At 55.3% G+C, this 19967-nt stretch overlaps 1 protein-coding gene across 3 annotated transcripts; it reads left to right on the top strand.

The window, feature by feature from the left end:
• Nucleotides 1-27: 27 nt before the first annotated feature.
• On the top strand, nt 28-19351 carry RAB36 (RAB36, member RAS oncogene family). Of its 3 annotated transcripts, XM_073889749.1 has the most exons (14): nt 41-73; nt 2137-2232; nt 2660-2769; nt 3149-3383; nt 4153-4235; nt 7516-7607; nt 9564-9629; nt 10048-10149; nt 12379-12443; nt 13973-14028; nt 14864-14941; nt 15235-15325; nt 16884-16981; nt 17506-19351. In XM_073889749.1, exons 3-14 carry the CDS (start codon nt 2737-2739, stop codon nt 17608-17610), a joined length of 1104 nt encoding a protein of 367 aa, XP_073745850.1. In that variant the 5' UTR covers nt 41-73; nt 2137-2232; nt 2660-2736; the 3' UTR covers nt 17611-19351. The 3 variants fall into 3 exon arrangements, with proteins under 3 accessions (XP_073745849.1, XP_073745850.1, XP_073745851.1); XM_073889748.1 differs by lacking the exon at nt 17506-19351 and having other exon boundaries at nt 28-73; nt 16884-17484; XM_073889750.1 differs by lacking the exon at nt 41-73 and having other exon boundaries at nt 16884-17003.
• Nucleotides 19352-19967: the final 616 nt, after the last annotated feature.

The following is a 19967-nucleotide window of genomic DNA, read 5'->3' as shown; positions in this document are numbered from 1 at the left end:
CAGTTGTAAAGTGGGGACAATGATGCTTTACAGGGTTACTGGGAGGAACAAAGACGGCTCAGCTTTGTTCATGGTACAAAAGGGAAGCGAAGTGATTGTACTCTTTCTCTGAATTGAACACTGCATGCCTTTAATCCTCGAAGTAAACTCGGGAAGTGATAACATCCAGTTTACAGACAAACTTCAGAAAGGTTCAGTAGCTTCCCCCAAATTACACTGGCCCGATCCCTGGACCGTCTAGCCCTGGCCCATGCTCCTTCATCTACAATCTGATTACCTGCTAATGACATAGATCGCCCCTGCCGTGGAGCAAACACACTGCTGACTGGAGCAATTGTTCTTTCAAGCAAGCCAGACCCAGCCATCACCTGCATAAAACTCTCCCACGGCTTTCCACTGGTCTCAGGACAGAGTCCAAACTCCAAGACTGCTACTCAAGGCCCTGAGTCAGCCGTGCTGGATTCTTTTAATTTCCCAAATGGTCAACCCTTTCCTGCAGCCTGAGCTGCTTGTAACGCTAACCACTTCTTTGTCCTTCAAGACACAGCTTGGTGTACACTTCCTCCATGAATCCTATCCTCTCCCCAACTCCACATTAGTAAATGATCCCACAGCTTAATTATCCCATTGGCACACTTCCTCCTCTAATTCTCTATTTATTTCTGTTCCCCCCAGCAGACTCCAATTTCCCTTGTCAGTCCTGTTTACTTGCCTTTCCAGTGTCAGGAATATACTAGAAGTTTCAGTCACCTTGAAGTTGATAGTCACAACCATTTTATAGCTGAGTAAACTGAGTCTCAGGAAGAGGTAGAGCGACTCACATGAGTCCACCCCCTAAGCCTGAGCCCTTAGCACTGAAACTTAACTAACAAAGGCACCAGACATTAGCCTGCAGCACAATTAGCTTTGAAATGAAGATAACTAACTTAGATCGGTGTGCCCAGGATCCCATATTGTGATGTGTGACGTGCCCTCTCTTGTGGTTCTTCAAAGGACCTAGTCATAAAGGATCTCTAACCCAGAGCCTCCTAGTTTCTTTAGGAAGGTGGTGTGGAGAGCACTGGACTAGGAGTCAGGAAATCTGGTTTCCAATTCTAGTTCTAACTCACTGGGCAAATTCTTTTGATTTTGTGAGCTTTAGGTTCCTTGTCTGTGAAATCAGGGAGCTGAATCAAGTAGATTCTCAAAGCTGGGAACCCTGGGCCTTTCAAATTCTGGTTACGGAGTCCTTTTTTTTTTTTTTTAATTATCCTTCAGTTTTATTATTTTTCCATCTCCTTTTTGTCATCTTTTAAAGATACACTCAACATTATATTAGTGTATATGTTAATGATGAAACATAAAAATATAATAATTACATGTGAATTCACCACCAGAACATTATCAATGCCTGCATTCTCTTCCCCTATCTCATACCCCATCTTCCTCTCCAAGGCTAACTACTTTCTCATTTTGTGATTACACAATCTTACAAGTGTCTCTGGAGGCCATCTAGCCCACATGTCTCACTCTTCACACAGAAACTAGCTTAGAGGACCTCAGTGAATCAGGTCAGCTTTTAAACAGCCATTAATTATAGAAATTAACTTTATAATATGAGCTCTAGAAGCCAGGCATATGATATTCAGGCTTCATTAGATTCAGAACTATGCAGATTAAGGTCAATGAATAGTAGGCCACTTCAGGGGGCTTCACTCCAATCGAAGTTCTTATGCCATGGTTGCCGAGAGGAGGGAGTGTCTGCAGGAAAGACCTGAAGGAGGGAAGCACACCAAAATACATCAAGACTGACCTGGCAAGGCCAGAGATGGGGGGATGTTATTTATCATCTATGTTCCAAATTGTTTATTTTCATTTGAGTTATTTATTGAATAGGCAATATATGCACATAGAGGAAAATCTAGAAAGTATGAAAGTAAGATGTCTCCCTCCCTTCTCAGTCCCCAGCCAACAGGTTGTCCTTACCTGTAGCAACCACTGGTATCTTTCCAGAGCTAAGCTAAACTTACACAAGTAAATATGATTCATTTACTTTTTATTGTGGCAGCATACTTCAAACAGTGTTCTCTACCTTCTTTTTTAAAATTTAATATTCATTCAGTCACTTAACATTCACGAAATGTCTGCCATGCCCAGGCACTGTTTAGCCCACGTGATACATGGGTGAAATAAACACAAACACTCCTGCTCTCCATGGAGCCAGTGAAGGGAGATAGACAATCAACAAAACCAGTAAGTTATATAATATGTTAGAAAGTGCCTGGGAGAAACAGAGCCGAATAAGGGGTCGGGAGGATGCTACAATTGTAAATAGGCTGCTTTGGGGAGGCCTCATCTAGTGGTGTTATCTGAGCAAACTTGAAGAAGGGGAAGGAGGGGAGCAATGTGAATATCAGGGGGAAAAGCATTCCAAGCTTAGGGAACAGCCAGTGCAAACACGCCGGTGCCTTGTGTGTTGCAGGAACGGTAAGGAGGCCAGGGGAGCCTGTGTGGGATGGGGGGATGGGAAGAAAGCGGTAGAAGATGAGAGGAAATAAGGCCAGAGCAAATTACGTGAAGCCTCTTGGGCCATTGTAAAGATTTTATTAATCTGAGAGAGATGAGGAGGCACTGGACGGTTTGGAGGCAAAGATTGCCATGATCTGATCTGTTTTAACAGGAGGATCCCTGAGTCACCCAACTGGGAATGGATAAGGTCAAGGGTAAAGGCAAGACGACCAGTTAGAGGGAGAGAAGATGCTGGCTTGGACAAAGTGGAAGGGGCGGGAGGTAAGAGGATATTGGACAAATTTTCAGGATAGAACTTATGGATTTACTGATAAATCTGATACGGGTTGTGAGAAAAAGGAGTCAAGGGATCTTGGAGATCCCTCCATACCAATAATAAAGAAAAACACGAAATATTTAGATAACCAGAAAAAAATCGTATTTAATATTATGAAAATAAATATTTAAACACCTCACATAATCCCTACCCGTTCCTTTAAACTACCACCTTTCTAATGGAAGCTGGGTGCGCGAGTCTCTCCACCCCGCCCCGCCCCGCCCCTGGGGCCTCGGCCCCGCCCCCTGGCCGCCCTGTCCCCGCCCACCGCCCGCCTGCCCAATCCCGCCCTCGTTACCATGGTGATCGCCGGCGTTCGCGCAGTGTCTCGGAAGCTTCTGCTGCTCCCCTCAAGAGGCTCCGGTTGCTACGGTGACCGCCCTTGCGAACCGCGTGTGGCACTCTTTCCGCTGTGAGCCCCGCCCAGACCGCGTCCCTGACGCCCGGGATTCGTTAGACGCCGGCGGGTCCCGCGTGGCTCTGGTTGCTATGGTGATCGCGGCCACCGGCCCAGCCAGACCAGGCCGCGCGGCTTCTGGAGCTTTTGCCGCCTCCGCGGGTGAGTCCGCCGCCCCTCTGCCCCACCCGAGTCCGCTCCCGGTGCAGGCACGTTCCAGGAGGCCCTGGTTGGGAGGGCGCCGCTTGCGCGCCCACCGCCCCCCCCAACAGCCCTAACCCGAACACCGCGGCCTGCAGCCCCGGGGCCTCCTCATTTCCTGAGCGCCCGCCCTGGGCCAGGCGCGTGTAGGTCTTGAAGGAGAGCCGGGGCAGATCCGGGAGGACGATAGGCCCGGTTAAGGACGTGGCCAAGGCCACCCTAGTGGGAAGAGGAGGAGGACAGGAGACGCAGGGCTGCTGAATAGGTGTGAAGGGCCAGGCGCTGGGCGCGGTGAGGGAGTACGGGGGAAATGCCTGTGGGCTGAAACCGAAGGCTCCTGACCCACCCAGAGCCTTCATCCCTTGGAGACCACCCCAATTCTGCTTCCTCCCCCTGGGCTGTGATGATGCACAGCTTGGCCTTTGCGCCATGCCCCACTCACACCCCAGTGATAAGTTCAGAGAGGGGCCACTCCCGGTTAGACACCTGGCAGGAGGAGACCCAGGTCTTCCTGACTCCCAGGCAGGGCCAGGAAAGCCTGGTCCCCTCCACCCCCACCCCAGCCACACTGCCTGCAGATGGAAAGAGATGACCTCTGGCCAGTTTTCCTGACAGAGAAGGTGTGTGGATCAATGTTTAAAGCTACTGAGAGGTTAAACATAAACTTGAGGTTGAGTCCCCAAGGATTGCCACAGCTCCCTAACTCTCTTTCCCCTGGTTGGGTCCACAGGACACTCTGGAAGGATGAGGTCCTCGCTGATGCCTTTGGGGCCGCCTGTGAGCCGGGACCGCATCATCACCAGCTTCCCGAAGGTAGAGAGTCATTAGCCAGCCCTCTCCGCGTACCCTGCTCTCCCAACACCATGTCCACACCCACATTTCCTCACCTGCATCCACCACCGGAAACAAAGCAGGAGAATCGGGGAGGTCAGTCCCTCTCTAACAGACCTTGGGAACTTACTAGACTTCTTCAGAAACGGGGAGACTTGGCACTAACTTGCCCAAGGTGGACCAGCAAGTTAAGCGGGACAGCAGGAGACAATGTGGCATGGAGGTTAAAGGTACAGATTTTGCAGGGTTTGCAAGGGTCCTGGGTGTGGATCCTGACTCTGTCATTAAAGTATGTGACTGTGGGCAAGTTACTCAGCCTCTCAGAGCTGCTAATACATAAGGCTAATTCCTCACATTGGGTGCCTGGCTGTTGGTAAACGGGGGTTCCCTTACCTGAGCCGTGGTCACTGCTGTTCTCGTTGTTATTATTACTATTATCAAAATAGCACTCTGGTTTCCTGACACCAAATCCAGGGTCCTCCCTCCTTACCATTCTGCCTTCGGTTCCTGCTGAAAACACGGCTCTCTTCCATGTGTATTAAAATCCAGTATTAGGGCGCCTGAGTGGCTCAGTTGGTTAAGCGACTGCCTTCGGCTCAGGTCATGATCCTGGAGTCCCGGGATCGAGTCCCGCATCGGACTCCCTGCTCAGCAGGGAGTCTGCTTCTCCCTCGGACCCTCCCCCCTCTCATGCTCTCTCTCTATCTCATTCTCTCTCTCAAATAAATAAATAAATAAAATCTTTAAAAAAAATCCAGTATTAATTGCATCAGGCGATGCAAATCAGTCCAACCCCTAGAGGGGCAGTGGGACGGTATTTCCCAGCATTGCGATGCCCCTGCCTTCTGATCCAGCCATTCAAGGCCAGGCATTGGAGCAGTTTGTAAAGCAGGTCAGACAAAACGTAAACGTCCTCCAGGGGGCGCTGCTTCAACAGCAAAATGCTCCTTCCCGACACAGACAGGAGGAAGAATGAGGCTTCCCTCCAGGACTGGATATGCGGTAAGGTCCAAAGTCAATTAAGTAAAAATGCAAGGAATGGAGCAGTGTGTCTAGCGTACTTCCATGGGTGGGAAAAGGAGAGGGCAGAAAACAAATGTATATGTTTGTTTATACATGCCAAAAATATCTCTGAAAGGGCACAGAAGATCCTGTTCTCAGTGGTTGCCTCCATGTGACTTGGGACAGGCATGGAGGGAAAAATCCTCTCCATGGAGTGACCTCTCTGTCTGTTGAATTCTGTGCCCAGGCTGGTAAGGATGAAGGAGGTGACTGCAGACTTTGGGTAATTTGGGCCAGCAGTCATACCTTCTCACCTTTTCTGCTTCTACACATCCACAGAGAAGGCTGTGGTACCTCGGACCTGTGGACAATTCCCCCAGAATTTTGCATCTCAACAGAGGCCCAGACCACTGCTTCCCTAGAGAGCTTGAAGGTGGCCACCAGGGATGATGGACACTGATGTTTAGTGAGCCAAAAGGAAGGGAAGTGTGATCGGCACAAAACAGTTCAGGTCTCATGGGACAGAGGACTCCATTTCCAGAATAGATCAGCAAGGCTCAGAGAGGCAGGGAGTGCTGCCTGGCATCACCACAGCTGGGCGTGGCAGAGCCAGGACTTGACCCGGGTCTGACTCCAGGGCTCCAACCTTCCCCTACCCTGAGGGGCAGCCTGGGGCATCCATCATGTTTTCACTGAGGGCGAGATTCTCCCCGCTCCTGTCTGTGGCAGTTCATCCGGTATCCCGGGGTCACACACTTCAGTCCTGGGAAATTCGTGGTCAGGTGGGGTAAGCCCCTCCCGTTACTCTGTGCCTCAGTTTCCCTGTTTCTAAAATCAGCTCACACTTCCTGCCCAGTCTTCCTTACTACATTTCTTCAGTGCATCCAAAATGGTGGGATTCCTCTAGTGACCACCACCATGGCCAGGCTGACCCCCCATTTGAAGCTGACATGAAAGTTGACAGGAAAAAGCATCCAGCTTTCTCATGAGGTAGCTGACACTGTTCCACACGAATGTGGGCCGCAAGGCTAAGCTGTTCATCTACATCACCCCCATTTGATCCTCCAACGACCACATGAAGAGCTGCTGTTATGAGTGCTTTACAGATGAGGAAACGGGCTCACTGAGATGTTGTGACTTGCCCTTTTGTACAGCTCCTTCCACTGTCCCTGCTGCCTCCATCATGCCTGGAGCTGAGGGGGCAGATGGGCCAGGGCAGAGCCCATCTCAGTGCCTGGGAACTCAGAAGAAATGCTACGGCTATGTAGCATGCTACGGGGTGGAGTCCTTGTCACAGGGGAGCTGTGGGTTGAAGCAGCGCCCCGAGGGACAGAGCAGGTGGCCCAGGGGACTGCTGCCATATCACAGCAGGGCACACCAATAGCTTCCAACGGTGCCCTTCTCCCCACATCCTTACCACGCTCCGTCCTCAGCCTCCGCCAATCTGAGAGCAAAACATAGCCGTCACCTTCAGTTTCTTTAATGTCATCTTTCCCAATTATAAAATAAACATGTGTTCAACATGTATTGTGACATCTTAAAAGCCGTGAACATTTGTTGAGCACTAAGTATATGCCAGGCTGGGTCTGCGCTGATGGCTTTGCAAGCATTATTTTATTTTATGCCCCCAGGCTTTCGAGGTCTTATAGTTGGGGAAATTGAAGTTCAGAGACATTAGACAGCTGCCTGGGATCACACAGCAGCTAAAGGGTGACACAGGTCCTCCTACCCTGCGGTTATGTTCTTCAGCCATAGCCCAGATTTGCCTTCCAAGAACCGTGGAAGGCCCAAAGAGCCCTCCAGGACATTTTCCAAACACATAGATAGATATTTTTAAAGCAAAAAATGCCATCCAAGATCCATAGAAGGCATGGAAGGATCTTGGAGTGAAAAGGGCCCTTACAGCCCACCCCTCTTCTCACTCAGAGAGGTCCAGAGAGGACAGAGACTGGCCACACGCCCACAGCAAGGGCACAGCTGCCCCAGGCGAGACCCCACTCTCTGAGTTGCCACCTGGGCCCTTTGGCCCGGCCCCCACTGCTGCTCCTCAGGACTCATAAGAGCTTGGAGTCTCAGGGCCACTGAGGGGATAGAGGACGGCTGTGACAGAGGGGTCAGGGAAAGCTAACGAGGCTGGAGCTTCAAGGCTCAGGAGGGAGGGAATGCTGGGAGGCAAGCCACCACCTCGCCGCCCTGCTTGGTGATGAAGCTGCAGCTTCTCGGGATGAAATGCCCATCTGTCTGTCTGTCTTTTTTCCAGTGGTACACGCCTGAGGCCTGCCTGCAGCTCAAGGAGCACTTCCATGGGCAGGTCAGCACCACCTGCCAGCGCAGGAACATGGGGACTGTGGGGTGAGTGGGCACAGGATGTGGGGGGAGGCAGCGGGCGGGAATGAGTGCATGGATGAACGTATGAACGAACAAATGGAACACTTACACAGACCACACCCGTACAGCCCCGTGTGGGCCTGGAGCCGATGGCGATTTTTATCGGGCTTTGCTGCCATAGAGAACGGCTTTCCCTTTTCTCAGTAAGTCACGCTCATGACTTTTCAGCCCGGGGTCTCGGCGTATGTCTGCTTCCTCTGTCTGGAATGTCTTTCCTACCCTTCAGCTCACAGTATAGTGTCAGGGGAGTCCCGCACTACCCCCGCTCCCCAGCCTGGGCTGGCCAGGGGGCCCCTCCTGGGTCCCAAGCCCTTATCTCACAGAATTACAAGATTGCTTCTCTGGATTCCCCACTAGATGTAGCCTGTGAGGGCAAGGGCTGTGTCTGTCTTGTTCCCGCCTCGGCAGCACCTGGTACACCTAGCCCTGCCGGCACAGGGAGCTTGCCCCAGTTACCCCTTCTCTTTGTTTTTTTAAATTTTTATTTATTTATTTGACAGAGAGAGAGAGAGAGAGAGAGCACAAGCAGGGGGAGTGGCAGGCAGAGGGAGAAGCAGGCTTCCCGCTGAGCAAGGAGCCTGACACGGGGTTCCATCCCAGGACCCTGGGATCATGACCTGAGCCGAAGGCAGCCGCTTAACTGACTGAGCCACCCAGGCGCCCCAGTTACTCCTTCTCTTAACACACAGGTACCAGGGCCTGCTTTGCCTCTCCTCCTGAGGAGCTCCCAGGTGTCACACAGGTGTGGTGAGCTTGTAGTGGAAGCTGCCGGCTCCAAGGTTCCCTAGGTTGTGCATTGTGAGGCCAGGCTCAGGTCCGAATGCTCACGGGATGAGAGCAACGGCCACCAGTTAAGGAGGGCCAGTTCCGTACAAGGTGCTTTACGCAGACTACCTCTCTGACTCTTCACAATGGCTCTGGGAGGTGAGAAACTGAGGCCCCCATAATACCTCGGCAGTACCTTTACTCCTTCATCTGGGAAGCGGAGTGAGGTCCACCCTGCTCCAGGACCAGAGGCCACTTGGGAGCAGAGAAGACACAGCCTCTGGGCCCCCAGACATGGCCAGGGGAGCCGTACCAGGTCACCAGGTGACACGGGTGCCTTCTTGCTGTCTGCAGGCAGCGGAAGTACTGGTCAAATGTTTGCCCATTGAGCTCCTTTGGCATGAGCTGCAGAAACTTCCACCCACAGTGCCAGGCATGCTGCTGCAGGGAGTGCAGGACACACGCACAGGGTGGGGTGGGGGCTGCTCTCAGTGAGCAAGGTCCTCAGAGAACCCAAGACCTCACAGCCAGTTTACCTCAAGCCATAGCCCAGAGCTGAGTCCTGGCCTGAGTCCTGGCCACTGCTCACCCCTTGGGGCCTGTGTGGCCCTTGCAGACACCTCCAAGGCAGTTGGTGATGGTGGTGTCCCAGTCAGGGAGTACCTGCTTGCAAAGAGCAGGAGCCCGTGCAGCCCCGGGCGTGGGTAGGAGGGGCAGGGGCTCTGCCCCCATGCCCGTATCCGCTGCACGTTGACACTGTGTCTGCACCCTCAGCTCACTCCAGGTTCCTTACGGCGTGTGCCCCCAGCTTGGACATAGCCCCACCTGGGACTCCTTCCTCTACTCCGTCAGCCCAAGACTCAGCCTCCCATTGTGCCCAATTCTAATTCTCACAACAGGGCTTGGGCCCAGTGGGGTCAAGAGCACATAGCCCCAGAGACAGCAGAGTCCCCAGAACAGATGCAGGCCCTCCTGCCCTCCCCTCTAAGTGCCAGGCATGGGGACAGACATCCCAGAGTGTCTCAGCAGGTGCCCCATCCCCTGTCAAGGATTGAGACGTGGCTCATGAGTAGGGAGCTCTGGGAAGGAAGGGCCTGTACGTGTGAAGATGCTCTGTGACTCTGCTTGCAAGCAACACAACCGTATCCCTCACAGGCTGCGACTCTCCAAGGTGGTTGTCGTTGGCGATCTCTACGTGGGCAAGACCAGCCTCATCCACAGGTGCGCCCGCTTGGCCACACCTCCCAGCATTGGTTGTCATGCCTTTCCTTGGGAGGCCCAGATAACACTGTCATAGTTAAAACTGTGTGGCTGCTGGGAACCACACCTCGGAGGGGGTAAGGCATTAGGAAGTGGCAGGTGGGGCGGAGGGGGACCCTGACATTAGTGACACCATCCCCCAGGACCATGGACTCACACCTCACTGGCCCTGACCTGCAGCATTTTCCTCCTGGGCTGCAGCAGATTCTCTTCCCCACCACAGTTCTCGTCGGCAGCTCCGTCTGTCTACTATCTATCTCTGTGGACCATCATCTCCTTATATTCCCTGTGGGTAGACTTTTTGTTGCCTGCAGACTTTGACTGCTGTGAGCAAAACTTCCACACACAGCCTCTCTGATGACTTCCTCGACTCCCACAGGTTTTGCAAGAATGTCTTTGACCGTGACTACAAGGCCACCATCGGGGTGGACTTTGAAATCGAGCGCTTCGAGATCGCTGGGATTCCCTACAGCCTGCAGATGTAAGTCGCCATTGTGTCACACCATGTCCCGTGTGGCTCCTGGGTGGGCTTTGTGGAGGGAGACCCATGGGGAAAGCCTTGGTGAGCTCCTTCTGGACTGTGCCCTGTGGTGTTCTGTGAGGATCTATCTGGACAAACAGGAATGGTGTGACACTGGGCTTTTCCAGTTCCCTGAAGCCCTGTATACTCCGTCACTCCCCATGGGTGTCTCACGTTGGTCATCAGACCTGGGAAAGTCCTCACAGCCCAATGTGCCCACCCACCCTCGTGCTGCCCTGATACCCGCCCCTCGCGTTCTGGCTCCGGGTCCCCGCCCCTAGCCTGCCTGGCCCTCGGTGATCCCACTCACCAGGCCAGCAGGGTGGCCTCCGGCAAGTCACTTCACACCTCTGAGCATCTGTTCTCATCTGGAAAGTGGAGCCCACAGTGGTCCCTGCATGCTGGGGCCTGGTGGAGGGCCCCTAGTCCACGTGCCTTCCTCCGGCTTGATGCACCCCCGTCCTCCTCACCCCTCTGCCCTCACTCCACTCCCCCTGCCTCTCTCCCTCTGTCTGCTCCCCTGCCAGACCCCATGTCTCTGCCTCTCAGTGGCCCACTGGCTTCAGCGCCTCCCCTGTAGTTTCCCTTAGAACAGCCCAGAGTCTCTCCCCCAGGCTCACACTTTCCCACTAGAGCTCTGGACCTTGCCGTCCCTCTCCTCTGGCACCTGGATGATCGTGCAGGTCTAGCTGTGTCATCAGCCCTACCCTCTCCCGTGTGACTTCTCGCCCTTCCAGGCTCTCCTGTGTGGCCCCCTCCCTTTCCTAGGCTCTCTGCCCAGCTGCCCCTACCCCCCTCTTTCCTGCTGCCTCTGCCCTAGTCCCCTTCTCTTTTCTCTCTCCCTGGGGGTCACACCTGATCCGCTGGTTTCATTCCGCAATCCTCTAAGCCCTTCCTGGGCTTAGCCTGGGGGTCCGTGGTCATCAGGATGGAGCTCGCCCTCTCATGGACCTCAGCTCCTTACTCTGTCATGATAATGCCCACTTCTCTGAGGACGGCCCCAGTGCGGTCCTAGAGCCAGGTGGCACCATCAAATCTTGCCCGAGGGAGAGTACAGGGCCAGACCAGAGCAGAAGAGACTGTGAAAATGCAGGGCTGAGGCCTGAGGGGCTCTGGAGCCAGGAGAGCTGAGGAGCACAGAGCTGCTGGGACGGCCTAGGTGGAGCCGGGCTGAGAGCGGGCCACCGGCCTTATCTAACTAGAACAGAGACGCTGTCCTGGCTTGCCTTCTCATTGTCCCTACATTGAGGCCACTGCCAGCTACCCAACCGGCCCCACCTCCAAGCCACCCTCCCAGCTTCCCACCCAGCGTCATCTTCAGAAGCGAAAGACAATATGAATGAATTCATGACAGAATAGGGCCAAAAAGTTCTGCATCAATGCTGAATCACTTCAAAAAATTTCAGACCACTGAGATCTTATTCATGGCTTGTCTACTTTTCCATTTATGGAAGAAAGTTAAATTTTGATCTGTTAATTTTAAAAAAAGGATGGATTTTCAGACTCAGCTCGGCATATTGACCACCTGCCTGGTTCTAAACCAGAGCAAGTAGATCTCAGTATGTGTGTCCCCCTGTCCTATACTGTGCCAATGGCAGACATCATTAATCGATTGTTGCATTCTTTTCCATAGAGCCGGGGCTCCACTTCTCCAGAGAGCCAGAGCTAACTGATCAGAGTCACCCAGGAGATACAAACCACGTCCCTGTTAGACACTCCCACCCCCCACTCAGGGACTGAGCCTCCCCTCTGCTGCTGTGCAGAACGTGGAGCCATGGCCCAGCCACACACGAGCAAGTAGCAGAACCATAGCCGGGAGGGCCAGTCCCATTCATGGGGCCTCATCTACAGGTGGACTTCCACATCTTCAGAGCAAGTACATCAGGGAGCATATTCGCCTTTTTTAATGGCACCGTCCAAAGGGGCGGAGCTACAACTCCATTCATCCAGGCCGTGGAACTAGGGCGTGCCCTTCCCCCACAGGCATGGTGAATCCAGCCAGGGAATTCCCCCATGGGGCACCTTAGGAAGAAAATCACGAGGAATTGCGGGGCGGGGACCTCTGGCCAGTAGTTGGCACAGGCCCTAGGGCCTGCCTGCCCACAGCCCCACCAACCTGCTGGCTCAGACCACTGCAATTGCTTAATCTGCCACCTCTCTTTTTCCCTTTCTGTCTCTGCCACCACACAGCTGGGACACAGCAGGGCAGGAGAAGTTCAAGTGCATTGCATCTGCCTACTACCGGGGTGCTCAGGGTGAGCATCCGGGTGATAACAATGGTGGGGCCCTCAGCCATGTACAGCAGGAGGCTTCCACTGGGCTCATAACAGGAAGTCCAGGTCCTCTGCACAGGTACCAAATCTGCTCTCCAAGAACCACTGAGAAAATCCCCAGCCAGTTCTCGGGGATGAGGAGACTGCCTTCCAGCCAGCCAGGCCTGGGGTTGGCCTCAGCAGTCATACCCTTCAGGGACCCTGTGCTGGCGGGTGCTCCCTGGGGGTCTCAACCACAGTTTCAGCTCAGAAGGATGCTCAGGGGGAGGTGCATGTCCAGAGACCCCAGGAAAAAAGAGCAGAGTCGACTCCTGGAGGAGGTGCGAGGAGGCGAGGCTGGAGGGGGGGAGCGGAGGGGCCGCAGGAGGACTGCACTGCCAGTGGGGGGCAGTGGAGGTGGCCCAGGCACTGGGCAGGACTCCCAGGCAGCAGGTAGCAGCACAGGCCCCCCCCACTCCAACCCCAGCTTCCCAGGGGTTTCAGTGGGAGACCGGAGAACAGTTCACAGTATCCGAAACCAGGCTCGTTATGAGGCCCAGTTATGTCTACTCGATACTGGTAAAGAGAAATCATAACATTGCCATTTGAGATTTGAAAAAAGGCTAAACCAGGAAATAAGCTGTGAGCACCTTGGCCTTGGGCTGGAGTTCCAGCTCTGGCCCGTCTTCTCAGGGGGATGACACCCTGGGAACTGCAGCCCGGCCCGCCACCATCACCATCCTCAGTATCCTCCTTTGTTCATTCCCCTCTGCCTCAGGGGGGACTCCTACAGCCTTAAGCCAAGCTGCAGGGGAACGGTCTGCCTGGCCCTGCTCACATCCCCAGGCCCAGTAGAGAGCCGGCCTTTCTGGAATGTCCTCCACATGGGACCCCCCTCAGGACTCCAGCGGGGTCCTGGACACCCTGGACACCACAGAACCTGAGCAGGGCCGGTGATGAGAACCACCCTGCTCCTCAGAAATTGTTCCCCTAAAGCTGGTTGTTGCTAATTGTCCTCCTAGCCATCGCTGCCATTGGTCAAAAGTCCTGTGTCAGGCCCTGGACCAAAGCTTGTAAAACTAGCTGTTCTTGCTTAAACCTCACAGCACCCCTGAGAGCCTGAGGTACCGTTCTTACCATTTCACAGATGGGGAAACTGAGGTACTCAGCAGTTAAGGCCCTCACCTGAGTTCCCTTGGCTGTAAGTGGCAGAGGGGAGATTTGAACACAGAAGCCCATGAGCTCATCCTGCCTCCCTGGATGCCCTCTGGGGCTGGGCCTCTGGGTATGGGTTGGAGAGGGTGGTGGGTGGGTAGGTCCCAAGAGGCAGCCATGGGGTGCCTCCTTCCCAGCCTCCATAGTGGGGACCAGGGCTGATTGCCTGGGGGCCACCCCGGCAGTTCTGTGGGAGCCAGGCTCCTCTCTGGCTTGCTCTTGGGGAGCAGGGAGCTGCCTGAGGGGAGCCCCTCCTTGTACACCATGTTTGTGTCACGTGTTGCTGACCGGCTCTTGGCTTCTCCCTGTGTGTCCAGTGATCATCACAGCCTTTGACCTCACTGACGTGCAGACTCTGGGGCACACCAGGCAAGTCTGGGACTCTGCGGCCCCTGTGGTCCCCTTGGGTTCGGGATCGCCCATGAGCTGGCCGCCCCCCCCCCCCGTGGGAGGTGCAAGGGACCAGACTTGTTTGTCAGAATTGACTGCCCACAGGCCACTTACTGTCCAATTGCCATATTATCCCTTAAGATTTGCACCCATCTGCTGAGGGCAGGATCAGCTCAGGGTACACAGCCAGCCCGGTCATACAGGGGCCGGCACTCAGGAGGGCCTGCGTTTGCTCTAAATCTCTGCTGTCACCATCTCAAAAGCTTTAATCATTGCTGGAGGAGGGACCTCACATTTTCACTTTGCCCTGGGTCCTACAAATTACATATATCCAGTCCTGTCTGAAGGGATAGCCCTTGCTCTCTGGGGCAGAGACCTGATCAAGAGAGCTGGTAACGTGACCAGTTCTGGGAGGTCATCTGCTTCTGCTGGGAATCATCCAGTTAATGGACGAAAGTCCTCTTCACCTCTCTTTGGTTTAGGGCATTCATATCCCGCTTCCCCCAAGCCCTGTGAGGGCAGTTGGGGTGATCGTTCAAGTTGATGAAAGGGCAGGACTCCCCCAAGGTGACACAGGGTGAGGGCAAACCAGGGCAGGGTCCTCACCTCCCCTGACCAGTGCTTTTGTGTCCCCACCCACCTGCAGTCTACCCGGGGCCCAGCTGGGGTCTGGGTGCCCTCCCTGCAACTCGAGGCTCAGTGCTCCCAGCCCTGGGGCGGACCCAGGTCTGCACCCCCATCCCCTGGTCTTCCTCAGACCTCTCTAGGTGGATGAATGCCATCTCTCAGCCTGTCTCCCCTCTGTGCGTTCCAGGCAGTGGCTGGAGGATGCATTAAGGGAGAATGAACCGGGCTCCTGCTTCGTGTTCCTCGTGGGAACCAAGAAGGACCTCCTGGTGAGCACACCAGAGCTAGAGGCTTGGGATGGCCCTCGGGAAAATGCAGCTGCTTTCAGCCGGAGCTTGGGGAATGGAGGGTGGTGCTGACTTGCCCAGATGGGAATTGGAAGACCCAGAGCTGAAAGTTGGGGGTACCTGTGCTTCGTCTTGTCGGAGAGGGATCACTGGGATCTCACCCCTGAGGAAGGTGTACCCCCGTCCATGCACTGAAGCCGCCCATCCCAGGGTGAGGTGGGGAGGGAGGAGGCACAGGGGGGAGCGCCCCCCCACAGGAGGGCTGCTTCTCCCAGTCAGGGGCTGCATGTGAGCAGGCAGAAGTGGAGGCTGTGCGTCTGGCCAATGAGATGCAGGCCGAGTACTGGTCGGTGTCCGCTAAGACAGGTGAGTGGGTGCGGGGCTGTTGCCCCAGCGGGTGTGGGGAGTTTCCTTCGGTGGCGCTATGGCATGCTTGAGTCACAGCTGGCTGTGCTGGTGACCGTGCGGGGCCTTCCACTGCCTGAGAGGGGTCTCCTCATCTCTGGAGGGAGAGCGGGGGCCAGGAATAGTGACCCCTGGCCCTGGCCCGTGTTCTCTAATGCATCCCCCTCCCTCCTTGAGGCAGATCCATTTTATCCCTGCGAGGTCACCTCCAGGGTCACAGGGAGGAAGCGGCCAGGCTGGGGTTGGAATACAGCCCTCACCTATAACCACTACCATCCTGCACCCCCTCTGTCCTAAGGTAGCTGGGTAAGAGGCACCTCCTGGCTGGCACATAGAAGGGCCCAGTAACTGGGGGCTCCCATCCCTTCCCCGGGTGTCATCGTGGAAGATACTGCAACATTGCTTGTGACCCCCTGACCCTCATCCACATCCCACCAGTCTGTCCTCCAGCCACACGGGGCCCCCCACCGCCACACTGAGCCACCAGCCCCTGAGCTGCCCTCACCCACAGGCCACTCCTTACTCCAGCCCTGGCAAGATGCCTAACACCTCAGCCTCAGTGTCCCCATCTGGGAAATGGGGTGACCCTGTCCATCTCATTTCATTTTTACTGTGAAAAGGTATTTTAAATTACAAAAGCCATATGTATTCAGTGAGGGAAAACTAGAAAATGCAGAGAAGCAAAAGACACACTTAAAACACACAGGTTGTTGGTGGGAGGGGGGTGTGAAATGAAGTAACATGCAGTACCTGGCTCATAGAAGGCCCCAGTGGCTCTGGAGACTCTGGAATTATGCCTTGTGGTCCTTGCCCCAGGTAAGGGGCCACAGGCGACATCTGGCCAAGGGCTGGGGGAGGCAAGGATGGGAGTATTAAGGGTAGGCACCACAGCCTCCAGCCCAACACAGATAAAAGCGTGGCAGTGCCCATACCCAGTTCCCTCTGCTTCCTGACAGCATCCCCCGTGCCCTATGGGGAGCCCCACCCCCTTAGAGTAACAGAAGATTCACGGACAACTCCCTATGGGCCAAGCAGGATTGCCCTGTGCAGTTGTATGGGTTGTTAGCTGCACAAGGGCAGTGCACATGTCGGGGGCTGGAACCTAGCCCTGTGCCCAGATGGGTGGCCTTCTCCCCCTGAGGGAGGAGGCACAAAGGCTCTATGTAGGAGTTGACAGCAGCTGCCCACTGGACAGGTGCTCAAAAGTGACAGGAAAGCAGACACCCTTCTGATCTCCACTCATCCCGGTGCCAAGCCCACAGGAGATGCTCAGTGGTGATTAATTGGAAGAGTAGATGCTGGGAAACCAAGGCTCGGAGATTTGAAGGAGCTTCCAGGGCAGGGTGCCCTGGAGCCCCCGGAGGTGGGAAGCCAGGCCAGCCAGCCCTATCCCTTGCCCTCTGCTGCCCCAGACAGTCCCACAGGTGGGCCGCCCTGGCTCCCACACCCGCCAGCTCCCAAATTCGTCTGCGCGTAAGGGCCAAGGCGACGGGGTCAGGGCTGTCTCTTGGGCCCCCAGGGGAGAACGTGAAGGCGTTCTTCAGCCGCGTGGCCGCCCTGGCATTCGAGCAGTCAGTTCTACAGGACTTGGAGAGGAGGAGCGGCGCCCCGCTCCAGGTCGGCGATGGAGACCTCATCCGTGCGTACAGACCGCAGGGCTGGGGCTGGGGAGCAGGCTCGCAGTGTAAAACCAACGTCCACCAGCCTCCCGTCCCAAGAGGCTACTCCCTTAACTTGTCCTCCTGTGCTGTCCTCTCTGGGGTACGCTTTTTGTCACTACTCTGATGTCAGGCCCTCAGCCTCCCTGACCCTGCTTGCCAGCTCAGACTCGCTCCCTGGCTCTCTTTGCCCACCCGGCAGCTTCCTCATGAGCCAGGCTGGGCATCCCTGGCTGCGTGCATGTGTCTTGGCTTTGGCTCTCCCAGTCTGTGTCTTTCCCCACGCTGTTCCACCATCTGGAATACATCCTAGGCCTCTCAGCCTGTGCCAGGTCACCAAGGCCCTGATAGAGAGGCCTGGAAGGTCAAGCTCAGCTCTGACCAGCCCAGTCACCAGAAGGTGCCAGTGGCAGGGGAGGGAGGCTGCCCCGTGTCAGCTGCAGGTGCTTAGTTGATGCCATGTGACTTCTCCCATCCTTACAGGAATGGAGGGAAGTCCACCTGAGACCCAGGAGAGCACGACATCCTCCAGCCTGGGTTGCTGTTAGCTGGGGCCTGCACCAGAAGCATGGGCAGTGCCTTCCGTGACCGTGGAGGGGTGACATGAAGCCATCCATGTCTGCCCACCCACCATGCTGAGCCCCAGAGCTCAGCCACTTCTCTTTAGTGGGTTGGGAGCCAGGAAAGGCCTGCACTGGCTGCCCAGGAGCCCCCCACTGCCCTGCTGGTGGGTGCACTGCGGTGATCATCTGGGAGGCCAATGCCACCTACAGAGTCACCAGACATTCCCCCCTGGTCTTGAGAGGCCTCGGAGCTGCAGACACGAGACACTGGTGCCCCACACCGCCTCTCTCGCCCTCGACACACGTTACCTGCCCACGTAGGCACTCTGCCAACTTTCCTGGGTCGCCCTCAGGAGCCTTCTCTTCTCAGTGGTCCAGGCAAGCAGGACTTGTCAAAGCCAGCATATGAGGGAACACCCCACCTGTCATCCCTGCTTGGGACTTTTCTGTAATCAACAGGACTTGCAGCTCACTGTCCACTGTCCCTTGGCCACAGACTTGTGGGATCCCTGGGCAGCCTTGCTCCTCTGGAGGAGGAAGGACAGGAGGGTCTCTCAGGCCCCTTCTGGCCAAGGGGTCGTCTTTGGCTCCTCCTCCCCACCTGCCCCACACCCCGCAGCCATGGGTGGGTGCCCACTCATCCCCGCCCACCCCGTGCCACAAGCAGGGGGGGCACATCTGGGCATATCCTACCTGCTTCTCCGAGATGGTGAGCATTTTGCAAACAGCTGTTCTGGTCAGTGCCCCGAAGAGTGCCCCACACAGTGCCCGGCACACGGGGTGCCCAGTGCACGCTGGGTAGCTGACAGCAGTTGCCAAATGCTGGTTGGGGAAGAACACCTGCATCTTTTTCTGTTCAGTCTCCCTTCACCACATTTTAGCTCTAATTTTTTACAGATTATCTAAAACACTTCTTTATATAAATCACTCTTAAAGAAATTCTGTACATGCTTATTGTAAACCAAAACAAGATACTACAAGGCTTTGTATGCAGAGTGAAAGCCCCCCTCCTGTCCTTGGAAGTAAGTGTTGTTAACAGCTGTAGGAGCCCTTCCAGACTAGTCCTCTGCAGCACAGCCAGGTGTCTTGTCACGTTTGCTGTTTGACCAGAGTGACCTTTGACCCCACGTGCTGCCTGGCAGCCTGCATTCTGGTTGACCTGCAGGAGCCCTCTGTCCACACGGAGGCGACCTGTTCCTTTGGCGGCTGCCAGTTTTCCTTCGGGTGGTGGGCCAGAGTCCAGGTGCCCTGCCCCCTGACTGGGATACGAGGTTTGTGTCCAGCTCCCAGCTTTTACCAAAGGTACTGCAGTGACCATCCTTGTAGTTGTGGTTTTGTACACTCAGGATTCCCGAAGAGAATTTGCTGGCCCTTCTGAGGACTGGTGGCCCAGCTTGGTCCACTAGACACAATCTTGGCTGGGGGGAGGGGGGTTGGGGGACAGGGAGCAGGCTGTGTTAGGACCGGGTTTGTGGCACACAGCGGAAAGTGTCATGGGATGGAGGAGCCCGGCCACGGTGGGTTGGCAGTCTCCAGCGGCTCCCTCCCCTCACCCCTTCAGGCCCCAGGATTGAGGGGGAAATAATGGTGACCTGTTAATAGCTCCTGAGCTAGAACCACAGGGTCTCAGGCACACCCACTCTCTGTAAGTTGTCCTTTATTAAACTCTCCCCATGTTGTCCACTGTGCATGCTTATCTGTTCCCCACCAGCTGATACAGAGCCGCCTCTGTCAATCTATGAGTCAACAAAGACATTCTCTTCAAACACCTCCAAATGTGGCTGTCATTTCTGGGGCAGAGACTGGGGACCAGAAGCAAATGGTTCAGAAGAGACCTGTCCCTGTCAGCCCCAGCAAGCTACGGGCAAGATCAGAAAACTAGGGCGATCAATGCGGTTTTGGGAGACAGGGAGCAGGCGGTGTTAGGACCAGGTTTGTGGCACACAGCGGAAAGTGTGTGCCTGTCCCTCAGATGTATGTCCCTGCCAAGCAGCCTCACCCATGGGACACTGTGTCCCTTATATGTCTATCCCCCAGTCGGGTGGTCCCAGTGCCCTGTCACCCAGGGTTGTGACCCCAAAAAGAGGTTTATTCGCATGGCTCCAACCACACCCAGCCCTCCTCAGGATCCTCAGCAGAGCCAGGAAATGAGCTTATCAATCCCTTCCTCGGTCACCCCTTCCTGCCTGAGCCCCCACGGTTTTAGTAGGCTCCAGCCCTGCAGCCATATGACCGATGATGAAGACCCCAGTGACCCAGAGCAGGGCACTTGCTCCCAGCCTCCTTAATCTTGTGCCCTGGCCACCAACTTGCCTCCCATGCCCCTAGCCCCTCTTTGGGCCCCTAGATTCGGGGGAAGGCCTAGGATCCATTTGACTCCGA

Source organism: Callorhinus ursinus, unplaced genomic scaffold (genome assembly GCF_003265705.2).
Source record: "Callorhinus ursinus isolate GAN/ISIS: 27379988/994484 unplaced genomic scaffold, GSC_fseal_2.0 scaffold117, whole genome shotgun sequence".
In the NCBI taxonomy this organism is placed as follows: domain Eukaryota; kingdom Metazoa; phylum Chordata; class Mammalia; order Carnivora; family Otariidae; genus Callorhinus; species Callorhinus ursinus.
Note: the sequence above shows the minus strand (reverse complement) of the source record. Positions and strands in the feature narration are given on the sequence as shown.

Excerpts from the sequence above, each read along its gene's own strand:
- RAB36 (XM_073889748.1), top strand. The coding sequence starts at position 2,737 with ATGCTGGCTTGGACAAAGTGGAAGGGGCGGGAG. Across the intron at positions 4,236-7,515 it reads TCATCACCAGCTTCCCGAAG|TGGTACACGCCTGAGGCCTG; the intron begins GTAGAGAGTCAT and ends TCTTTTTTCCAG. Across the intron at positions 12,444-13,972 it reads CTACTACCGGGGTGCTCAGG|TGATCATCACAGCCTTTGAC; the intron begins GTGAGCATCCGG and ends CTGTGTGTCCAG.